Here is a 22,162-nt window from a genome sequence, read left to right on the forward strand (position 1 = left end):
ATTTAGCATCTCCTCTGTGCACAAGAGAATGCAAAGGTTGTACAAGATGGGCACTGTGGATCACCACCAGCCTGCTGCAGTTTCCTAATGAACATGGAAACATGAATAAATTCAGGCTGCATCTATAACCCCAATTCTGACACTTCCTAGGTGTGCAGGTTAGATATTCTTTGTTTGCAATATGTAAATAAAAATGCATTATTACAGAACAAAGGACACTCATTTGTATTTCCAAAACTGTTTTGATTAGACAAACACTCTGCATTGTTGATGAATGTGTGTCTCATTCCCTGCTTACCGTGGCAGTGCACTGAATGAAGTGCACAATTGAACTATTAGACTTTTATTCAGGACACTACTGTTCTTTTTACCATGCCTAAATTATGTTTTTATAAAGCATAAAGACTTTTCAAGTCTTCCTCATCACAGTCACTGATGGTTCATGAAGGAGCCGATTACAACCACGTTCAGAACTCTTTGGAGATGAGCACCACCATCCCATCTGATCACACTGGTAAGGAGAGAATTAAGTTGCAGTCCAACCAGCTGTTTAGATGGAGTTACTCAATACTGCATTGAAAAGGGCAACTCATCTGACATTTTCCACCTCAGTTTTCTCCTTTCTTTTCTGTGCCTTCACTTCACACCAGTTATACAGCCATGCAATGAACAGAGGAAATCTGTTTCAAGTCAAGTGGACTTTTTAAGAACCCCACTTTGAGCCTGCATAAGCCTCTGAGCACAGAGGCCACAGGATCTGTTACAATGACAAACCTCAAAAAGGAGTCCTTCTTTTAGCAGAGGTACTATCACAAAGTGCTCATGGAAACATGGCATGAGAAAGGTCAAGCAAACATGGGAGTACTTTTTAAACTACCAAAAACAGGGCTTCAATCAGCTAAAGCCCCAGAACATGTTCTCAGAGAGGTCCCATAATCTCCATCCCTCAGTATTTTCAGACTTCAGCTTTGCAAGGTCTTGGGCAACATAATCTAGCTTAGAAGGAAGGCATGTTTTAAAAGAAAGCTGGACAAGTGGCTTCCAGAAGCCTCTTTCAACCTGAGGTATTCCAAGTTATTAATAGTATGTTTAGAAGGACTTGGTGTGATCTCTGCACAGTTCCCCACTCTACATCATTCCCTCCTCCCCCCATGGGCAGTTTTAATCCTGTACATATGGAAAAAAATGCTGGTTTTGTGCAAGGCTGCACAGTAGTAAAGCCAAAAATATTCATAAATCAAAGTCTACCTAGAAAACCAGTTCTGATGGATTCCATTGGAAACAGCAATTGCAGAGCCACTTATTTTCCCAACACACACTGTGTGCCATGAACACACACCTAATGCTGCAGACACTTCTGAGGCCTGGAAGTGGTATGCACACAACCTGCAGCACACTCAGACTGCACAATACATACTTGAAAAGACTAATCTGGCTCTTTTCTCTGTGACAAACCAGCAACAGTTTTAAGTATCAGTGCACAGGGTCATGTTATTTGCTCTTGATTGGAGCAAAGATTTGAGTTTCCTCAACTAGGTTTCTCCAGATCTACCTGCAGTACAATCTTTCCTTCTCTCCTAATTGGTATCCTTCATCTTCATGAATTGGTCAAAGTAATCTCCTGTTTTTTAAGGAGTTTGAGTCTTGACACATTGAAGAATGTCATAACATTAAGTGCCATGCACTAGAAACAGCAGAAGCTGTTGCTGCTGAGATATAGTTTGAAAGCTTCCAACCAGCACACATCTGTGGTACTTCTGGAGAAAAGCAGACATTCAGCAGTATTGATTACAGCAAGCCACTTGCTTGTGGCAAACTTGAATGAATACTTCCCTGCCAAGTGATCCAAGTGCTCACAGGAACAGATAAGCAAACTTTCATCTTTTTTAAGGAAAAGAACTGCTGAAAGTTCAGTGCAAACTTGGAAGTCTGTCAGTAAATCTGAAGAAAGTTCTGCATGGATTGCAGCTAGTGACACGTTCCTAAAACCCCAAGATTCTCTGACTGACAGGTGCATACTCTCCTGAAGTAGTGCAATGAAATCTCAGCTTTTTATTAGCTGCTGACTTCTAGATATAGCAAGTCTGCAGAGTTGAAGTTTGATGATTTTTCCCATCTACAAGTTAATTTTTCAAAAGAACAGAGTGTTTGCTCACAAATACAGTGCTGAAAACTGCATCTAGTGGAAACTGAATCCACTCACATTGACCAAGTTAATTAAAGGTTTTGAAAACTGGGGTTTGCTGCACCAGAAAGCTTTGATATTGTTTCTAGTTCCAATGCTTGCAGAATGCCTTTGATTTCACACCAGAGGTTAAACAGTTGACATGAACTGGGAATTTCAGTGTAACTGCTCCTTTCAGCCACTTTTGAAGAGAAAAGAATGGTTGAGACAAAGTTACATGAATTGTATTACAGCGTATCTTCAATAAAAACATCATGGGATTTTTAATGCAAAGATGGTACTTTTGATAAAGAGCAATAAACAAATGAGAAAATATCCCAACTTACAGGAATATTATGGTCCTTTCTTCCTTTATGGGAGGAAGCAACATGAGCAAGGTATTGAATAACCTTCTTAGTGTTTTCAGTCTTCCCGGCACCAGATTCACCTCTGCAAAACATGTCAGACATTCTCCTCAAAATTCAGTTGCAACAACTTATCAATCCCTTGTTTACAGCAACCTCATTTCATTCCATTTATGGCTTTGACTTCCCACAACAGACCTTCCCTAACCATCTAAACCCAAAAGCACTGATATTGCAGGCAGCTACAAGGGGTTTTGTTTAAAATTCTTTCTCCCATCCTAAAGATCTCCTTGGCATCAAGGTATTGATACATTAGTTTGATTAAATGCTTTTTGAACATATGCCTGAATTCCTTTGTTACCTTCAGTAACAAGAAACAGACTTGTCCCCTTCCTTGAACACAAGACCAGAGACAGAACTTGTAAGAGTGCAGATGATATATAGATATAACATACACATACACACATTCACATTGTTATATTTAGTATCATTTTAATATAGTTTATATATCAAGAGCTGGTTATGAGAATCATCAAATGGATGGAAACATTCAGTATCTTTAGAAGCCAGCTTCAAAGTACAGTAAAACACATTTTAAGTGATTCTTTGCACTGCTCATTGCAGACTCTCAGCTAGTCTGAAAAGATATTTATGGCCACTGGGCTATATGAAATCATGAAGAAATGAATTTATGAGCACAGGGTGGTACAGCATGCATATCTATGCAGGTTTCACTTTGCAAGAGAGGCAGATTTAAAGCACAACATGTATAGACAGAATTTATTGCAAGGTTTACACATTGGATATCCCAGGCAGGAAATGTGATCAAGTTCACATCACTGCAGTCACAGGTGATGGTACTACGGTTCTTTTTGTCTTTTTTAAACCTAGGTCTGGTGTTCAAATCAATGCACACGTCAAAGGGACTACACCAGGTCTGACTTAGCCATGATTCAATGGGAGTAAACTACTGAAGAAAGACCTACCAGCAGCTCTGAAATGTGTGAAGCTAAAGGGGATCTTATGAGGATTTTCATGGAAAGAACTTCTGTCATTTAACAGTTGTTCAGAAATGAAAGTTTGGAGGCCAACTAACTGTAAGAATGACAAGTACACATTTGGTGTGCTTGCATACTTCTCAGCTAAGATCCTTACAATGGAAATGTGAGTCGGGGGGGATCCTTTATAAATACCTTCCTCCATCATTCTGCACATCCCAGTTTTGTAGCTAGTCTCCATTTCCTTGGGTTTTATAACCTTCAGGCTTGCACTTCTTGATCACAGACAGCTTACAGTCATCCCTATCCTCACAATGCACTTATCTGCAAAAATGGGACAATATAGCCCTTGAAATTTTAACTTTGCATGTATAGAAAGATATTAGCCCAGATTTCCACAAACAATGCACTCTGAATCATGTTTCTTCTTAACTTCCAGTCCTCTAAAATCATGAAAACCCTAAAGAACAACTGCACCAGCAGAAGTGTTCTCTGGCTAAAAGATGTTTGTATGTGCATTTCTCCATCCCTGAGCAAGAAGTAATGAGGACTGAGGGAGCTCAGCAATCTCCTCACAGAAGAGTAGCCCACAAGAGCTAAATACAAGTATCAGGTGAAACAGCTCATCTGTTTGACCTAACAGAACAGTACCAGCCTCCAGGTTTTGTGGGAGAAAACTCCTAACTGAAACCATTGAATAAAATGCTTCTGTAGACAAGCTGTAGGATATTTCTCACTGACTTACTAAATTGTGGCCTGCAATACTAGAAGGTTAACCACAGCACACAACTTTATTGAGGGCATCTGCTTCTCAGAACAACTACATCAATCTGTCTAGAACTATTTTTATTCCGTTTTTCCTCACAACAAGACAAGGAGCAGTGGAAAATGATCCAGAATATGAACTATTAGAAATCTCTGTACTCAATTACTCAAAACTTTCTGGAGAGAGAGAGGGGAGTTGCCTTGAAACTGGTTGGCTACACTGGCTTTGCTCATTGCATGAAAAAACCTGGAAAGTAGGACCTGAAGAGCTGGTTACAAAGAAGATTACTCTGAGAATTAGCTAATGGATAACTGGAGTTCCTTTTTGCCAAGATACCATCAATATTCAACACAGGAACTGGGTGTACTTCAGGGTTGCTGTAAGTGAAACAGCACCCTTTGACTCTTAATGAAAAATCCCATTTCTGCCTGGTGCAGAGGCACCACATCCAAATGTGAAGACTGATAAGCTGAAAAAAACCCCTCAGATGCCAATTCTTGCTTCTCAAGTCTTTCTTTCCAGTTTCCCTTTCACTGCAGTGTTCACATTACCATAGTTTATTACTATAAGCAATTACAAAAGCAGTCTTGCCTGTTTGTAGTTGTGTATTAAAATGTGCTCAACACTACAGCTATTCTAGCAGGTAAGAGAAGCAAGGAAAGAAGTTCAGAAGAACATGCATTTAAATCTTAATGCAGTTTGTTCTTACTGTCATCAGAGCTTGGGAACACTTTATTAGTTGTGTCTTTAAAATGAGATAAATCATCTTTTCTGTGAAATTACAGAAATCAAGTTTATTAAATATGAAAGGAGGAAAACCTCCTCTGCCACATCCAGGAAAAACAGTGCAATAAATACAGTCCAGATGTCAACTTTCTGAAAGGGCAGCACAAAGTTTCAGGAGAGTCCACTCATCAACAGGGTTTTCTGGCACACACACCAGTAAAGTGTCAGACAGCACAGGAAGGTCAGAAGCTTGCAATACATTCCTTTAGCTAAAAAGCCTTTAAATCTAATAGTGAGGGGTTTTTTTTAGAGAAAGTCTTTATGCAAGTTCTCATTCAAAAGCAACACTAATGGATGTTATCATCCCAGTTCTGTTCTCCCTGGAGCTTACAAGCATGTCAAGTATTTCCTGCAGGATACAGTGTGAGATAGCTCTGCTGCCATGTACTCTAAAAGAATCAGAAGATGTAGGACAAAGTCCTTTTCATTTACAGAAGTAGTGACATCTTGCACACTTTAGCTCTCTCCTAGGAGTGCAAACACACAGATTATAAAAATACATTCAAATCTCCTACCTCTATCAAGCTGCCCAAAAAGGGTAAACTTTCTGTAACACTGTGTGGAATATTTATGGAATGGAGATGGTACCACGAAGCTAAAGATTAACTTCTCAAAGCCCTGTTTTAATACAACTCAATTAATATGTTACCATGAATTAAACAACTAAACCCCTTGGCTGAGATCCTAGCCTTACTTCAGTCAATGGCAGTTTTGCTAATGACTTCAGTGGGGTCATCATTTCATCTCCTTTATTTCAGTCTCAGTTCCACTACTGGTGGAAACAAAAGCTTATGAGACTGAATTGAAACTTATCAACTCCAGTCATGGGCTGTGCCAAACAGGGCATCCAAGCAAGCAAACCATCTTTATTAATAGCCTCAAGTTGAAGGTGTAAGGTTATTCCATCAACTAACTGAAGGATCTCTCCCTTACAGAGACAGGTCAAAGAAAGTCTGTCAGTCACTGGTACATTTATGCAGTATCTAGAGTTAAAGCACTTCTCCCTAGAGCAAAGCTTCTGCTTTGAAGCAGCTTCAAGTTCATTTAGAAAAGTGTAGCTAGCATGAGCACTTTAAACTTTTTACATGGTTTTAAATGCATTGCATGCAAAGGTAGAGCATCATTTTCAGTACTCCTCAGGCAGATCTATCTCAGCCACAATTTGGTAAGCAAAAAACAGTGACTTGACTTCTCAACCAGTTGCAATTTTTCTTTCCCTGAGCAATACAAGCCCAAGTCTTGCATAGAAGGAGAGGACATTATCCCTTCCTGAACAGATTGCCATCTGGAAAACAGGCAAAACAATCACAGTGGGAGAGGATTCACAGGTCATAAAGCAGAGAGGTAACAAGCAGGAATGGGAGCCAGTCTTATGACTTGCAGGAAAGCAGCGTGCTCTTCCTGTATGTCCCACATAGATTGGCACTTGTTATTCCATGAACAGGTCAAATACATGTCTGTTCTAAGGGGAAACACTGTTCCAAAGGAAAACAGAAGTGAAACAGTTGCTTTTCTTACTGTCAAGCAGGTTTGAACATCTACACATCTTGTGATAGTTACAGCACTCAGTATGGCAGGACAAGGCAACACCACCACCTCTTCCTGAGCTGGCAAGGAGTTTCTGGATGTTAAGGATGTCAAATTGGTTTAAAGTTGCTTACTGAAGGCCCACTGCAAGGCCTGGCACCCTTCCACCACCACCCAGGCAGCCATTAATTTTGCTAGCAGCTCACGGGCTGTGCATGAGGCACAAAGCGTAGTGCTGTGAGTCACACAGCACAGGACGACACAAAACCACACGTACAAAGAAAGCTTTGAAATTCAAAGACAGATCTTGCTACCTGTGCACAAAGTCTACTGCAAGCTAACAACATTTGTGAGGATAAGCATCTGGAATGTATTATGATAGCCAGATGCAGTCAGTGCCATCCATACTCACCACAGATCATCTCTGCTATCTAAGTTACTGAAAAACTGACCATCCATCCTGTGCTTTCCATGCTGGGAGCCTGGATCACTGTAACCTCTCCTCTGCCTTCACAGTTTCAATCTATTTCTGTTATTCCTGACCATTAACAAGCTCTGGGATGAGAAGTTCATCTGAAAGCACAAGGTCCTTCTGCAAAGAAGTGACACCAGCACCACCTTGACACCGGGGCAAGTGCTCCTCAGTGTCCAATTCCACAAGATACAGGAATCCCCAATGTGCTTGTCACAGGTGCTGTGGCCAGCAATCCCTCCTTCCACACAAAGCAGCCACTCACATAAGGCATGTGGAAGTATGCACTTAAATTGTTTGTAGGAGAAAGGAACTGCATAAGAGCCCCAACAATGGACTTTTGTCATTCTCATAACAGCAGTTGCAGAGAACAGAAGAGACACTTATTCTCAGACACAACTGAGTAGATCTTCTGCCAGTTACAAATTAACAGATATTTACAGGCAAGAGCTGTAGTTAAAAGGATATCTTAATCACCTGGCTAATTTACTGAGAGGTATGACTGATAGTTTGGACTGTCACAGAACAGTCATTAATTAGCTTTACTACTTACAAGCCTGCTTTCTAGCTCCTTTTCTCTCTCGATGCTTCACCATCTCAACACCAGTTGTCTAAGGAATGTTACACACTGGACTCTTGCCAGAGGTTGTATACAAAAATGCTTGGTATGTGCTGCTGTTGTCCTTTAATAAGCAGCCTCTATTCCCTCCATACCCCACAACTCCTACTGAAGCCAATTCAGATTAGATATCCATGTAGGCCTGTAAACACCTGCCAAATGACTGATTATCAAGCCCAGTCTCAGCTTTGAGAAGACCAGAAGCTTGTGATAAGATTCTCCCAGTTTAGAATATCCCAGCTTAAAACAAAAAGTGCAGCACAGCACATTTTCATATTTGACTGGCAGCTAAAGACAACCAAGCCAGGAAAGCTCTGAATATTGCTCACATTCCTAGTAAACCACAACAGGAATGTCTTCATCTTGGTCATCAGCCTCTGCCAGCAGTTAAATGTCTCTGCCAGTTAACTCAGAGACAGCAATAATCAAAGAGAAACATCAAAACTTAGCAAACTGTGAGCAGCTGCAGCTTCTCAAAGAACAAAAAGCCTGCAGAGTCATTCATTACAGATGCACATGCTACAGAAATGAGAAGATGTACAGTGAGGCATGTGCACACTGCAAAGTTGAAGACACCTTTCTGTAATTGGTTTCCTATGGATGCTGGGTTAATACAAGCTGATAATGCACTTACAAGCTAACAGGAACATGAAGTCACCAGAACTACATGTGTTTTGCTTTCTCTTCAGCAAGCTATGGATCTATACACAAAGGATCCTAAATAAGTTTTCCTTTGCATTTCAACTGAAGGGGAATGATTAAATGGAAGCTAATGAAGTCTAGGTGCCCAGATAAGTGCTGATTTTGGGGGCTGCTTATTTGCTTTTGATTAGAAATCTTGATGATCTAAACTACAAAAGAGTAGAGAGCTCCAGGAACCTTACTAACAATTTGTCAGTAGTTAGCATCCCAGGATTAAACCATTCCACTTCAAAGCTAAAAAGAAGTAATTGCCATTATTGTTGGTTCAGCTCCTCCCACCTCAGCACTAGCTAGGCAATAATCTGGCTTTCACCATTATCTGACAAATTGTCCAATGGATGCAGGAGCTGCAGGTGTATGTGCCTGTGCCTTGAGCTTTCCAGTTGGTGAAAGACAAAAGGGCACAGAAGAAATTACATTGCTGTTACCTGAGGAAATCAGTATCACATCATGGGTCAGAGTCTTGCTGGACATGGGAAAATGGCTTTTAGTTCACTCTTGAGAAAAACCTCTCTAGTAATTTCATCAAAAAGTTACTCTTACAAAGTCTGTCCCTGTGGTTAAAGTACTAGTCCATTTACAGGAACATGTTTGGGGGAAAAGAAGGTGGGCACAATGGAAGAAAAAAGACCAAAAGAAAGGAAGTTGGTGCATGTTATAGGCCATCAACTCAGAATGAATCCCTGCAGACTAGTCTCCACAGCAATGTGTGTGTTTGTATTTGGTTGCCTAAAAGATGGAGAGTGGAAAGGGAAAAGAACAGAAGGTAACAAAAAATAAAACAGAAGAACAGAAGGGAAGAAGGACATCATTTTATCTCCAGGTGTTTCTACAGCTAGGGCAGGAAGTTATCTATGTCATCAAGTCCAGACTGGAAAACTGATGACAGCCACATCAGCTGGCAACCCTCCTGAAAGAACCACATTAGATGAAGGACAAGACATTCTCATTCTGCTGAGCCAAGCATCCAGAGAATGCAGGAGCAGGAGGGTTTTTTCCCCCTCCTGGTATGAAGTTTGACTTTGAGCAAATATGACTAGCTTTAAGATCACCAGTTTGTGTAAAACACCTCATGGAACATCAGCAGGTGATGAAGCTGAGACAAGAAATCCCCAAGTAACGCTATTACCTTCAAAATAATGACACGTGATTGGAGGTATTGCTTGGAGAAGCAGCCATCAAGGCTAGCTCACTCCACACAGCCCATTTTGATGAATGCCTCTATCTGCAGCATGTCAATGGAACACAGGTTATTCTTCAACACAATTGTCTCTGAGGGGAAAAACAAGCTAATTCTCAGCAAACTGTATTTCCCAAGAAGATCCACCTGCACCTCTCTCAACAGGGGTACTGCCCTGTCTTGCAATGACTAGTCTCTACTGAAAGCTGAGCCAGCCTGGGTTATTAGGCACTGTTACTCCTGAGGCAGAGTGTGAACCAATCTCCAAGTGTCTACATAATATCCAAGATTAGACAGTCTTTAATGTAGCTACAAAATTGGCTTCACTGTGTTAGAAAACACACTAAAGAACACCTTTGCAGTTTCAGGACAGGTCTGGACACAGCTAGCTATTTTTTACTGGAATAGTGACTGTGTGAAGGTATCTACAGGCACTTCAGGAGAAACAGATTGGTACTTCCTAAAGATCTGGCAGGTGAAACAGTCTCAACTCCAGATTTAAGTTGCATATTTTCATGCCTAGGAATAAAAAACAGCATCCACATCAGATATAAATCGGTTGCCTATTGAGTTTAGAAAGATCAAAAGCTTAAAGTCATCTCACAGGCAAGAACATAATTGAAGATAAATGTGTTTAAAGGTTTCCCAAGGTAGCTATGAGTGGACATTCACTATATAAGACATTTATTAAGTGGGAATCAAAGGAAGACATCTGGGAAAACTCAGAGATAGTCTTTGACAAACTGAAACCAAACCCAAATGCATAACACCAATCTTACACCTGTGCAAGTCCTTGACAGCAGCACTCCTGGCTACCAAGGAGAAAAGGGGGATGGATCCAGACACTTGGTAAGGTGTTGTCCACATATTACTCTAGAGCTGATCTGTTCTCCTACTCTAAAGGCCACAGAAGGTAAAAACTCAGCACACTTGATCAACTAAAGGTAGGAAAAGACAAGTGAAAATGCTAACTAGACAGACCTTCATCAGGCAATGGGAGAGACTTATCACTAGGATGCACATAAAGACAATCACAATCAAGGCAGAGTCAGGACAATGACAGGCACACCACAACTCTCCAATCATTTAAGTGCACAAGGGATGTTTTCTTTCTCACTAGCTAGCTTGAACCACTCTTACCAGAGAAAAGAAAAAGTATTCTCAAGGCTTTCAGCTCTACTTCAGATCAGGGTCAAGCGGGTGACAACAAGTTTAGGATGAGAAGAACGTCTTGAGGCTTTTATGAACTGCCAAAGAGGTTTCTGAAATCACCTCTGGTGTGGTTAAGAGTCCTTCCACTTTATTTATTTCTGCCTTACTCTAAGATCTGCAAAACCAGTAGCAAGAAAGGGAAACACAGTTTATCTCTTCACCCTAGAATCAGTGCTGCAATGGAAGTCTTGGACACAAGCCCACTCTTGATCAAAACATCAGACCTCCTTTTTAGCCTGCTACAGAAGGGAGGCTGCCATGGCCTTGTCCCATTCATGAAAAGGACTTAATATCCCTGTCAGAAAGATGCCAAGTGCTGGGTTTACAATGCAAACCTCTCCCATGAAGCCCCTGGAGGGAACTATGTTAGGGACAGTACCGCACCAGGCAGCTGTCTTTATTTGTTCAAAAGATAGATGCAGGGGAATACAAATGCTTTGATGGCACTTCTCTCTGAATTGTACACAGAGGTGAAGAGCAGCCTAAGACAAACCTATTTTAAGAGAGAAGTGTTTATTAGCCTGAGCAGCAGTCTAGCAACCCCTACTATCGTTTTTTACAACCAGCATCTAAATGGTGCTGATGGTTAGACAGAATTTGCAAGTTCTCCCGGGCTACAGTGTAACACTAGTGTTGAAGACACCAAATACCTTGAATCCTCCCATCTGTTTCATCCTGTGTCTTCATATTCTCACCAGGCAAGACCTAGACTGGATGGTTTTTAGTTCCATGTGTCCAGTTTGGAGATACCATGTCATCTTTCATAACTCTGAGGCCACAGATCTGTCAACATTACAGAGGAAATTTGTATTTCCTTGTAAACAATCTTCAGTGACTCTGATCTTTTTAACCTTGCTATGTTCATTTTGGTGCAGTCTAAATACTTCAGTAGGAAACACAAGTTAAAGCAGCCAATAGAGCTGTTGCTCAGCAATAGAATCTGTTGCTCAAACTCTCCTTTACTAAGAATGAGCTATACTTCTCTTATTTGTATCTATTAACATTGGTACAATGAAAACACTAAACTAAAGGTAGAAAAACTTGTCCAGTATCATGGTGCTAATAGTTTCAATACTTAGTTTTGTGATATAATTCAAAGGCAGTGAAATTCAGAGATGTGTTGTTCACTGCTTCTCAGCACCAGTTTCTGAACTGCTACATGGAGTAGTACACTTGTCACCAAATATTTTCCATGGCCAACAGATGAGATGTCCTCAGGATCATCTCTGAAGGTCTTTATTAAGACTGCACTCAAGCAGTTCCAGACTTCAGTACTGGATGTGGTTGCTTCTTCCTGAGGCCTGACTCTAAGGATGTGCCCATTCCCACCCCTTGCCACCTGGAAGCAAGCTCCTCTCTGCAAATGCATGTACAGCAAGAAGCTCATCTAGTGCCTAGCCAAGATGTGAAACCTGTCACAAGATCCAGCTATTTTGTACTGAAGTGTGTTGTACCAGATGTAAAACAGGGTTCAGTTGTCTGCTCAGTAGAGAAGGATCAAAAGCTTATGGTAACCTTACAGGTGAGGCAATAACAAAATTGAAGGCAAGACAGCTTAGAGGCTTTCCAATTTGCAGATCAGACATTCCCTAAATACTGTAGCACTGCCATTCCAACCCTTGTGGTGTGGGCTGACCACGTAAAGGAGTGCAAGGTTCATGCATAAGCACAAAACATGAAGTTACTTCAAAAAAATTCACCTGGGGCAACCATATAGGATCCAAACATCCACAAACACACAAGAACAAAGACTTTCTTTTTGCTCTGGGATCCCATTCCTGCTTTGAGGGCTGTTTTGTACATTGCACATGAAGTAGTCATCACATGAAAACAGAAGTCCTACGAAGAGCAGGAACCACAGACCTAGACAAGCCTGTGTTAACTGGATCCACCGACAAAAGTTAGCTTTTGTAAGTTAGCTACAGAACTGTAATTGCTTCTGTGTCCTTAAGCCCCATGAATCTTGTGTTCAGAGCATCCATAGTTCAAAAAAAGGATGGCTTGAAAGAATCTACCTTCAGTCTTGTATCGACTCTGATAGTTAAGTCACTTTTTATAGGAAATAAGAGATGAAGATTTGAATCCCTTTGTGTCAAGAAGGAAATTGAACCCAAGTCTCTCACAAGCAATTAATCTAACTATGGAGCTATTTCAGGAAGCAGGCATCCTCACAAACTATGGCCTCAATGCACGTGGTATGCCCTGGCACACCACAGAGCCAACTGATCACATAACCAAGTCATGCATGCAAAGTACCTCCCTCCCTCAGATAAATGAACATGTTAAGTTATACCCATGACTGCAAACTGCATTCAGAATGGATGGTTTCACACCACAGATGAACAATCCTAACCCAAGGCTGCTACTGGCAGGGACAGTTGCCTCCTTGCATGTTTATGCCTCCTGCTTTAGGCTGGTACTCCTCTGCACCCACCAAGCACAGATCCAGAGAGCTGAACTGCTGAAAAGCATCATTTTGAAGCAGGGGTAGTTTTCTGCCAGCTTCTCTCCCTGAACTAGCTGGTCATGTTGGCTGCCAAGCCCGATCATGAGCACAAGAGGCTGCAGAAACACATAGGGAGTGGGAGAGGAAAGGGAACTGGATCACCTCTCAGCAGCAGCCCAATTATAGATCAGTTCAGGAGAGTCCTAAGCCTGAAAGCACATTGGTACTCTGACTGCCCCACCACTGCATTCCCAAATCCCAGAGAAATATAAGCTGAAGCTATAAGTTTGGTCCCAGGTGGGGTAAACTCAGGTGCACACAGAGAAAGCAAAAGGAAAACTTGGTGTCAACTTTTTCAGAGTTCTCTCCTGTTTGAAGCAGAGCCAAAGCTAAGCTGTTGCTCAGCAGGGTTTCTAAACCAACTTTTGATTCATGTCCCCCTCAGGCACTACACATTGGATAATTACAGCACAGCAGTTCAGACAGATGCACACTTATTAAAGCTTTTTGTCTCTGATTCACATCATAACTGACATGAAGCTAAACTTCTTGAGTAGCACATGCCTATAAAACTTTCAGTAATGTGAATTACAGTATTAAAAGAATATATCCCCATATTAAACATACTTCATGCTAGATCTTGACAGACAGTCAAAGTTAAAGACAATGTTTTGACTACTACAGCTGTAGCAAAGGGTGGGTGTCAGAAGGATGGAGCCAGGTTGCTCTCAGTGATGGCAAATGATAGGACAAGGGGCAATGGGTACAAGCTGGAACAGAAGAGGTTTCAAAGAAGCACAAGGAAGAATTTCTTCCCTGTTGAGGTGAGGGAGCACTGGCAGGGGCTGCCCAGATGGGCTGTGGAGGCTCCTTCTCTGGAGACATTCCAACCCAGCTGGACAAGTTCCTGTGTGCCCTGCTCTAGGTGGTGCTGCTCTGGCAGGGGGGTTGCACTGGGTGAGCTTTCCAGGTCCCTTCCAACCCTTGAGATTCTGGGATTCACAATAGAGATTTCCAAAACATGCCCAAATGATGAGTGCTCACTTACGTGCAGAGAATGGATTGGTCCTCACGGTCTGCAAAACAAGAACAAACAGGGTTTTAGTTTCTGTTTATACTGTCCTGTAAACTGCAAGACAGTTTCTTCTAAATAAACATTTTCAAAATACAGCTTTTCAGCTTAACAATTCTAAGGACATTCTCAAGCAAGTTCAATAATACCTCTTAAATATTCTAGTTCACACCCATCCCCCTGCAACAACAGCCCAGACATCCCTGAAAGTTCATCTGTTTCATGTAATAACCACAAAACTTGGCTATTTGAGCTTGGTTAAATTTAATAACAATCCACAGTCATCTTACTGTCAGATAAAGCTCATCCAACCTTTTTTTTTTTGGATGCACTCTTTCCCTAATTAACCAAAGAATTACAAATCTTAAGTATTAAATGAGAATAAATGGCAAAGTACACAATGCTAGTGACCAGACACTTGGAAAGGACACTAATATGTCCAGAAAAAAAGAGATCTTTACAGCTTTTTTATTCCCCTCCCTTTTCTTTTAAACTCACAGGCAAACCTGAAGCATTTCCATCAATTAGTTCACTCATTAAAGACTCATCAAAAGGACATCTAGGGAAATACTGAGCCAAACTTTGCAATATGATGTGGCTCAGCACTTTTGTGACACCCACTGGCACACTCATGACCTTTGAAAAGAATGCCTGAAGGTCAGCCATACCCTGAAAGAAGCATTTCATAATTACAGGATCTTTAGAGAATGTATTTCAACAGCACCCAGTCTATATTAAAAGTTATATCATCAAAACACTCAAATCTACCTGCAGAAAGTACAATATTGCACTTAGAGGTGCTCTCCATCCCAGTTGAGTCAGGGATTTTAACAAGCTCAACATCTTTTTCATACATCTGCATCACAAAGGTCTTGCTTTTACACTTTGGTTGGTTGTCACTAGCTCCAGAAGAAGATAACTGCTGCCTGTCAGGTCAGAACTTCAATCAGGTTTTCCATTCTGGTTGGTAATTTGCACAATGATAAATAGAAATCAAGACTTATATTGATCCCATCTACAGCTCAGGACTACACATTAGATTCTTGTCTCTGCAGGAGACACTTCTCCTCAAACATAACGCTGAGGAATGGAGCAGTTAGGAACTGAGGCTCATAACTCCCTCTCAGACACAGAGTTCAGTACTAGCAGGATGCATAGACAGCTTTAACTGCTGCAATGCAGCTTCCCCACGTGTTTAATAGGTCAGAAATAGATCTGTGTCCATATGTACAGCCTCAATACATTTATCATCATTTCTGGTAAGCTGAGTGATGTAAATAACATTTCACATTGTTTTCCTGGACTCATGTAGAAACAATTATTAAGCTGAGTTGCAAATTACTGCTGAGTTTTGCAGACTATATAAAATCAGTCATCCTATCCATGTAAGCAACAGAGTTCATAGCACTGCTGTGTAAAAACTAGAATTGAAGGAGAATTTCAACTTTAGCTAAGTAGCATGTTAAAAATAAAAACAAGGAACCCATCAAGAGCTGTTTCCATTGTCACACTGCCCAATGCACAACCCAGACACAGAAGCAGCTGGTGCTCAGCTCCCTAAGCAGCCCTGCTGCACAGCAGCAGAAATACAAGTTCCAGGGATGGAAGGCAGAGTTGCAGGTTAAGGCACAGCCAGAGGTCTGGGTTTGGCTCAGCACAGGCTGCTAGGGAGCCTGGCAGAAGGGTGTTCAGCCAAAATAAAGGCAGGCTGCTGCCAAAGGGACAGTTGTATCATGTCTGCTTCCTCCAACAGTGCCAGCACTCTGTGCTGCAATGTCACACATCAGTGCAGCACAGCCCAGAGGTGAGTAGGAAAGCTGCCCCAAAAAAATGGGTGTGGGTCTGATTTGAAACAGTGAGCTGAGCTGAAACAGTGCCCTCATCCACTGCACAAAAATGTACATGAGCAGCAACGTGCCCTCGTGGGCAAGAAGCCAATGGCAGCCTGGGGGCATCCAGCAGAGTGTGGGCAGCAGGTCAAAGGGAGGTTCTGCTCCCCCTCTGCTCTGCCCTGCTGAGGCCTCATCTGGAGTCCTGTGGCCAGTTCTGGGCTCCCCAGCTCCAGAGGGACAGGGAACTGCTGGAGAGAGGCCAGTGCAGGGACACCAAGATGCTGAGGGGATGGAACATGTGTGTGAAGAGGAAAGGCTGTGGGCCCTGGGGCTGTTTAGTCTGGAGAAGAGAAGGCTGAGATCAGTCCCTAAAGGGCAGGTGTGGAGAGGATGGGGCCAGTCTTTGTTGTGTGGTGGCCAGTGCCAGGGCATGGGGCACAAGGCACAAGCTGGAACACAGGAAGCTCCAGTGGCACAGGAGGAGCAAGTCCTTTGGTGCTGAGGTGAGGGAGCCCTGGCCCAGGCTGCCCAGGGAGGGTGTGGAGGCTCCTTCTCAGGAGGTTTCCAACCCCACCTGGACACGTTGCTGTGCCCCTGATGGAGGAACCTGCTGTAGCATGGGCTTGGGCTGGATGAGCTCTGCAGGGCCCTTCTCACCCCAACCAGTCTGGGATTCTATGAAAAACTTAGTGGTGGAAGCAAGACTCGAGATCTGTTTACTGCACAGTAGATTCAATTTACTTTAGATCCATTGATACAAACACAATGCATCTAAAAACCAGCTGAAAGAGACCTTGTCTCAGTAAAATATTTTAATCAGTTTTTGAACAGAAAGCTTGAAGGACATGAAAGCAAGTCTTTAATAGCAGGCAGATGCTACTAGGTATTACCAGAGTTGGCCAAACCAGCTACTCATGTTCTGCACTGCCGGCCAGTAGGATGGAAAATGAGGTGCTTTGTGACAGAAAAATGTTAAAAACATGCCAACATTCATGTTTTGAACCCTGTATTCCAGCTTGTTCAACAATGGCAAAATACACCATTTTTTTACCCATTGTGCAGACAAACTGCATTAGGCTTCACTTTACCAGGAGCACAAGTCAAATGTTGCACCCCTGTGACTTACCAATGTCCTCTAAGTAGGTGTTAGGTCCAAAAATCCTGCCTACAGGGTAGTATCAAACAGAGCAGAGTAGTAGGAGAGTAGGTGATTGTTTGATTATTAGAAGTGTGAAAGAAGAGAATATCCAAAGAGCTGGTGATATCCCTGACAAGGCTGCTGGGATGGTATAGGATGTCCTACACATGTATGATGTATAGCAACTCCTGTACAAACAGATCAAAGAAAGGAAGAGGGAAACCTGTGGCTGCAAGAAAGAAAAGCTGAGAATGGGCAAAACCAGTAGGAGTACAGTAAGAGAAAGGTTAAGTTAACACTCAAAATATTTTTATCTTCTTCTGCTTTTGATATACAGCCACTGATCTTGCCAGTCCTGTCAGAAATAAGGTTTTGGTACCAGCAGGAGACAGATCCCAGAGCTGCAGCAGCAGCTGGATGTGCCATGAGTCCAGTTGTCAGCATAAACTTGAAAAACTGTGATTTTCTGACCGTGACCTGTCTCCAGGGGTAGCTAACAGTGACTCATACCCTTCCCTGGCAACCCCACACGCCAGCAAAAAGTCAAGATAACACAGGGCAGTACAAATCATTTGTTCTTTGAGAAGAAACTGCTGAATGAGTGCCAAGCTGGTACCACATGTAGAGTGGAAAGTTACTAATTCCTAGCTTTAGGATTTATTGAGCCATTTTATAGGTCCCTTCCAACCCCTACCAGTCTATCATTCTATGGTTTTCTAAAGTGGCAATTTTCCCCTTCCTCACAAAACAGGTTCTCTGTAATTTTGTCACTGTAGCTCAGCCACTTTGTGAAAAAACTTGCAGTCTCCTATTTTACTGTTGAGGTGAAGGAGCCCTGGCACAGGCTGCCCAGGGAGGGTGTGAAGGCTCCTTCTCAGGAGGATGCTTTGTATCATGGCATATTTTACTTGTCAATTTACCGTGCAAAGCTCATTTTCCACAACATGCAAGACACTCTCTAAATGAATTTTCTTGCCCAATCAGTCCTAGAAAAAGTCTACAAGCCCAGACAGTTGGATGTATTATGTCACTGCCAGAAACTCCAGCAAGTGCAGAAAAGCTTTTGTGGTTTCTATGTCCAGGGGCCTGAACTGACACAGACTTTATCAGTCAGTTATATGGTACACAAGTGTGCTACTCTAAATCCATTTTTATGTGGCCATCTGGACTATGAACCTCACAAACTATGAAAGTGGAAGTAAGACAACAGCAACCTTCAAGATTTGCCTTTGGAGCTCTTCTTTATGCTAATGGCCAGTTTCAGCACCTAGCACTCAGCAATAACAAGAGATTACAGCTTGAAGTCTCAGGATGACACTTTCTGCATTGCCGAATGCCAGATGGCTTTTGTCCCAAGAAAATGAGCTGATCTCACCAGACTTATTCTGAAAAAGATCCTGACAAAAATGACAAAAATGAAGGAGTTATTTATGGTTCCTCTGGTTTGATTTTCTCCTTCCCCAAATAACACAATTTATCTGTAGCCTTGATATCAAATGAGCTGGTGCCTTCCTAAAGGCTCCAGGAGGCAGGAACTCCATATCTGTTAGCGTCAGCACCTCTCTGGCACCTTTGCCATTATTTGTTATATGAGGCAGGGAAGAAGCACTAAACTGCTCATCTTAGGACATGTATATTAATAATAGCTTCAAAAAAGTGCATGATGCTCTCAGATGCAGCTTCAAGCTGAAGGGCAGCAGGCAGCTCCCAAAACAGACTGTTATTTATTCTGACAGAGAATCACAGGATGGTGGGGTTGGAAGGGACCTTTAGAGATCATCCAGTCCAAGCCCCCTGCAGAAGCAGGGTCACCTAGATCAGGTCACATAGGAACATGTCCCTAAGTCCCAAAAACAATCTGCCATCATTTGCAAAAGTGTTAACAGCAATTTACTATTAAAGCCCCAGAGTTTTGAGATGGTTGTTCATGGAAACTTAAAAATATTTGGAAAACATTGAAGTTTCTACTCCATACATCTTGTGACATGGGTTTGCTGTTCAGAAAGCAAACCCTGTCCTGGGCTGCATCCAAAGCAGTGTGGCCAGCAGGTTGAGGGAGGGGACTCTGCCCTTCTACTCTGAGATCCCATCTGGAGTACTGCATCCAGCTCTGGAGCCCCTGGCACAAAGACATGGAGCTGTTGGAGCAGATCCAGAGGAGGGACATGAAGATGACTGGAAGGCTAGAGTCTCCTATGAAAACTGGCTGAGTTGGGCGGGGTTGTTGAGCCTAGAGAAGAGAAGGATCCAGGGAAATCTTAGAACAGCCTTCCAGTCCCTGAAGGGCTGACAAGAAAGCTGGAGAGAGACTTTTTACAAGGCACATGTAGAGATAGGATATGGGGTAATGGCTTTAAACTGAAAGAAGGGACATTTAGATTAGATGTAAGGAAGAGGCTCTTTCCCCTGAGGCACAGATTATCCAGAGACACTGTGGCTGTCCCATCCCTGCAAGTGTTCAAGGCCAGGCTGGATGGGACTGAGCAACCTGGGCTAGTGGAAGGTGTCCCTGCCCATGGCAGGGGGTTGGAACTAGATGATCTTTATTTAAGGTCCTTTCCAAACAAGAATCATTCTTAAGAATGGTTTGAAGAACAGACCAAAAACATCTCTCTCTAGCAATGTCTTCATGAGATAACATTAACATCAGAAACACATTTGTAGGAATATGGACCAATTCAACAAATCCCTTGGGGTTGATAAGCAAACTGCAACAGTAAAAAGTAAGTTTGCAGCCAAGCTTCAACTTCAACCTTTAGAGCAACTGAAAAAGGAAATATCAATACTTTCCTCTCATGAATAGCATTATTAGTTGTGTCTGTTCCTCCATGCAAAGAGTGAGAAAGTGTACTGGTCTGGAACAGTTGATACTCCAGACAAAGTCACAAATGAGTATGCTACATTTACATCCTGTATGCAGACATTATAATGGCTCAAAAAGCACCTATAAGACAACATAGATAACACAACTTCTGCTACCAGCATAAATATCTTTCAAGTTACTCCCATATAACTCAATACAGTTTCATCAGAAGGCTGAGCCAAACTAACAACCAGGTTTAGGGAAAGGTATGTCCCATGCTCTGGCAGGGGGGTTGGACTGGAAAATCTCTCAAGGTCCCTTCCAACCCTTATGATTCTGTGATTCCTGCCATGCTGACAGAACAGTTTGTCCTCTGAGCAGGCTCTGGTGCTTGTCTGATCATCAGCTAAAGCAACTCACCACACTTAATCAAAGATGCTAAGTCCCTTTAACTCAATCAAATAGAAGCATGAGTTCAACTATGTTGTAAAATGGGATGAAATAAGAGGACCAAGCTCATAATTCAAGCTATGTCGTAAGACCAACCCTCTGCTTTTAAACCAACACAGATGTCCCATTGAAATCCATCACTTCACTTTAGAGATGCATAGCTTGGATTTAAGGTCTCTAAACTACACTGAAGACTGTAACATTGAAGCTGCCCTGGGAAGGGTTACTACAATACTCCTAATTCACAAAACAAACTTCCAAAACTATGCAAAATTTGATTTTCTGATTACAAAAGAAGTTTTCTCTACAAGACTAGTATGGCCTTTTGAATGGAACAAGTTGGAAGCACAAAGGCATTACAACCTGACACTAGCCTCAGGCTGAAGCACTCTCATTGCTGTAATTCAGCTTAAGCTGCCATTGATGTGTCTGCTTCCTCTGCAGTTTCTCCATCCCATTCCTCCCTTGGAACCAGCAGCTGACTGCACAGACACACATGATGCTAATTCAAGTAGCTGATGGAAGCAGCAAAATTTAGTTTTCAACCAGATCAGCTTCTTGATCCAGTCACACAAATCCTGGAGTCTGCATAGAAAGTGAGACAACCACCTCTTGTACCAGCTGTCCACGTTCTGGTCACCCTAAAACCACCACAAAAAGCACAGTCCTCAGTTTGGATGAGCTGTGAAGTGTTCCTAACTGATAGCTGCTGTCAGCAAAGATGCTACCTCCTTCATCCCCAGCATACATGGAGCAGCAATGCTAGTTACCAACACCCAAAATGAACCAAGCAGTGAATCACACTACCAGAAGACTAATCCTATCACAATAAGCATCAAAAAAGGTGGCTAAAAATTAGATCAGCTTACACTGTACCAACATATATCTTTAGAATCTGGAAGTATCTGGCATTTCTTTCACTAATGTTTTCCCCTCCTCCTTTTGCTTCCACCCAAAGGCAGCCTCTGGTACCCCAGGACAAGAAGCAGCTGCTGTTAAACACCTACTGCTGCAGAGCTGAAAGACAGGAGCAAGCAGCAGCAGCCACATTAGGGAAACCCAGTCCTACAACACTGAATGGTACAAAGGCTTTGAAGAGAGGCCAAGGAGAATTACCAGAATACAAGAAGAACAAGAAGAATTACAGCTCTGAACGCCATCTTTCCCCCTGCTCTCATAAACCTACTTTGCTTTCATCTCCCCAGAGGAATGTGCTCTGGAGACAGCAACTGGCAGCTCCTCAAACAAACCTGTTGCTTGGCTGCAAACGAGTTGCTGTGGTTTTGTGTTTGAAAGTTGGGTAAGAATTGATCCTGATGCTTATCCACCTGTGTAAATAAACTGCATGACGTTTTGACTGTCACAATACTAAACATTTTGCTTCACACTCCTTCTCTCACCAAACTATGGTAGGATTTTTTCCCCCCTAACTAACAAACTAGACCTAAGAAATCCCTTGTTAAGGCTGGGGAAAGCTCCAGATGTACATCAAACACATTTGTTGGGTAACTGGTTCAGGCAGGATGTCCTGAAAAGTCATAGCTGGAAGCTATAGAGTCTGTCTACAAAAGAATTACTGTATTTTAACAAAGCAGCTTTTCTTAAAAGTATGACTTAGTTCTGCTTTGGT

The 22,162-nt window shown here is 42.3% G+C and overlaps 1 protein-coding gene across 1 annotated transcript in view; it reads right to left on the reverse strand.

Moving 5' to 3' along the window:
- Window positions 1-22,162, reverse strand: part of MYH10 (myosin heavy chain 10) — a 109,373-nt gene that overhangs the window by 56,426 nt on the left and 30,785 nt on the right. Inside the window, exons 4-5 of the mRNA XM_062010693.1 lie at window positions 14,286-14,313; window positions 2,512-2,614 (exon numbers count right to left, since the gene is read on the reverse strand). Of these exons, the coding sequence (XP_061866677.1) occupies window positions 2,512-2,614; window positions 14,286-14,313 (131 nt within the window). The remainder of the gene's footprint in view (window positions 1-2,511; window positions 2,615-14,285; window positions 14,314-22,162) is intronic.

The sequence above is a fragment of the Colius striatus genome, chromosome 18, assembly GCF_028858725.1.
Source record: "Colius striatus isolate bColStr4 chromosome 18, bColStr4.1.hap1, whole genome shotgun sequence".
Classification (NCBI taxonomy): Eukaryota; Metazoa; Chordata; class Aves; order Coliiformes; family Coliidae; genus Colius; species Colius striatus.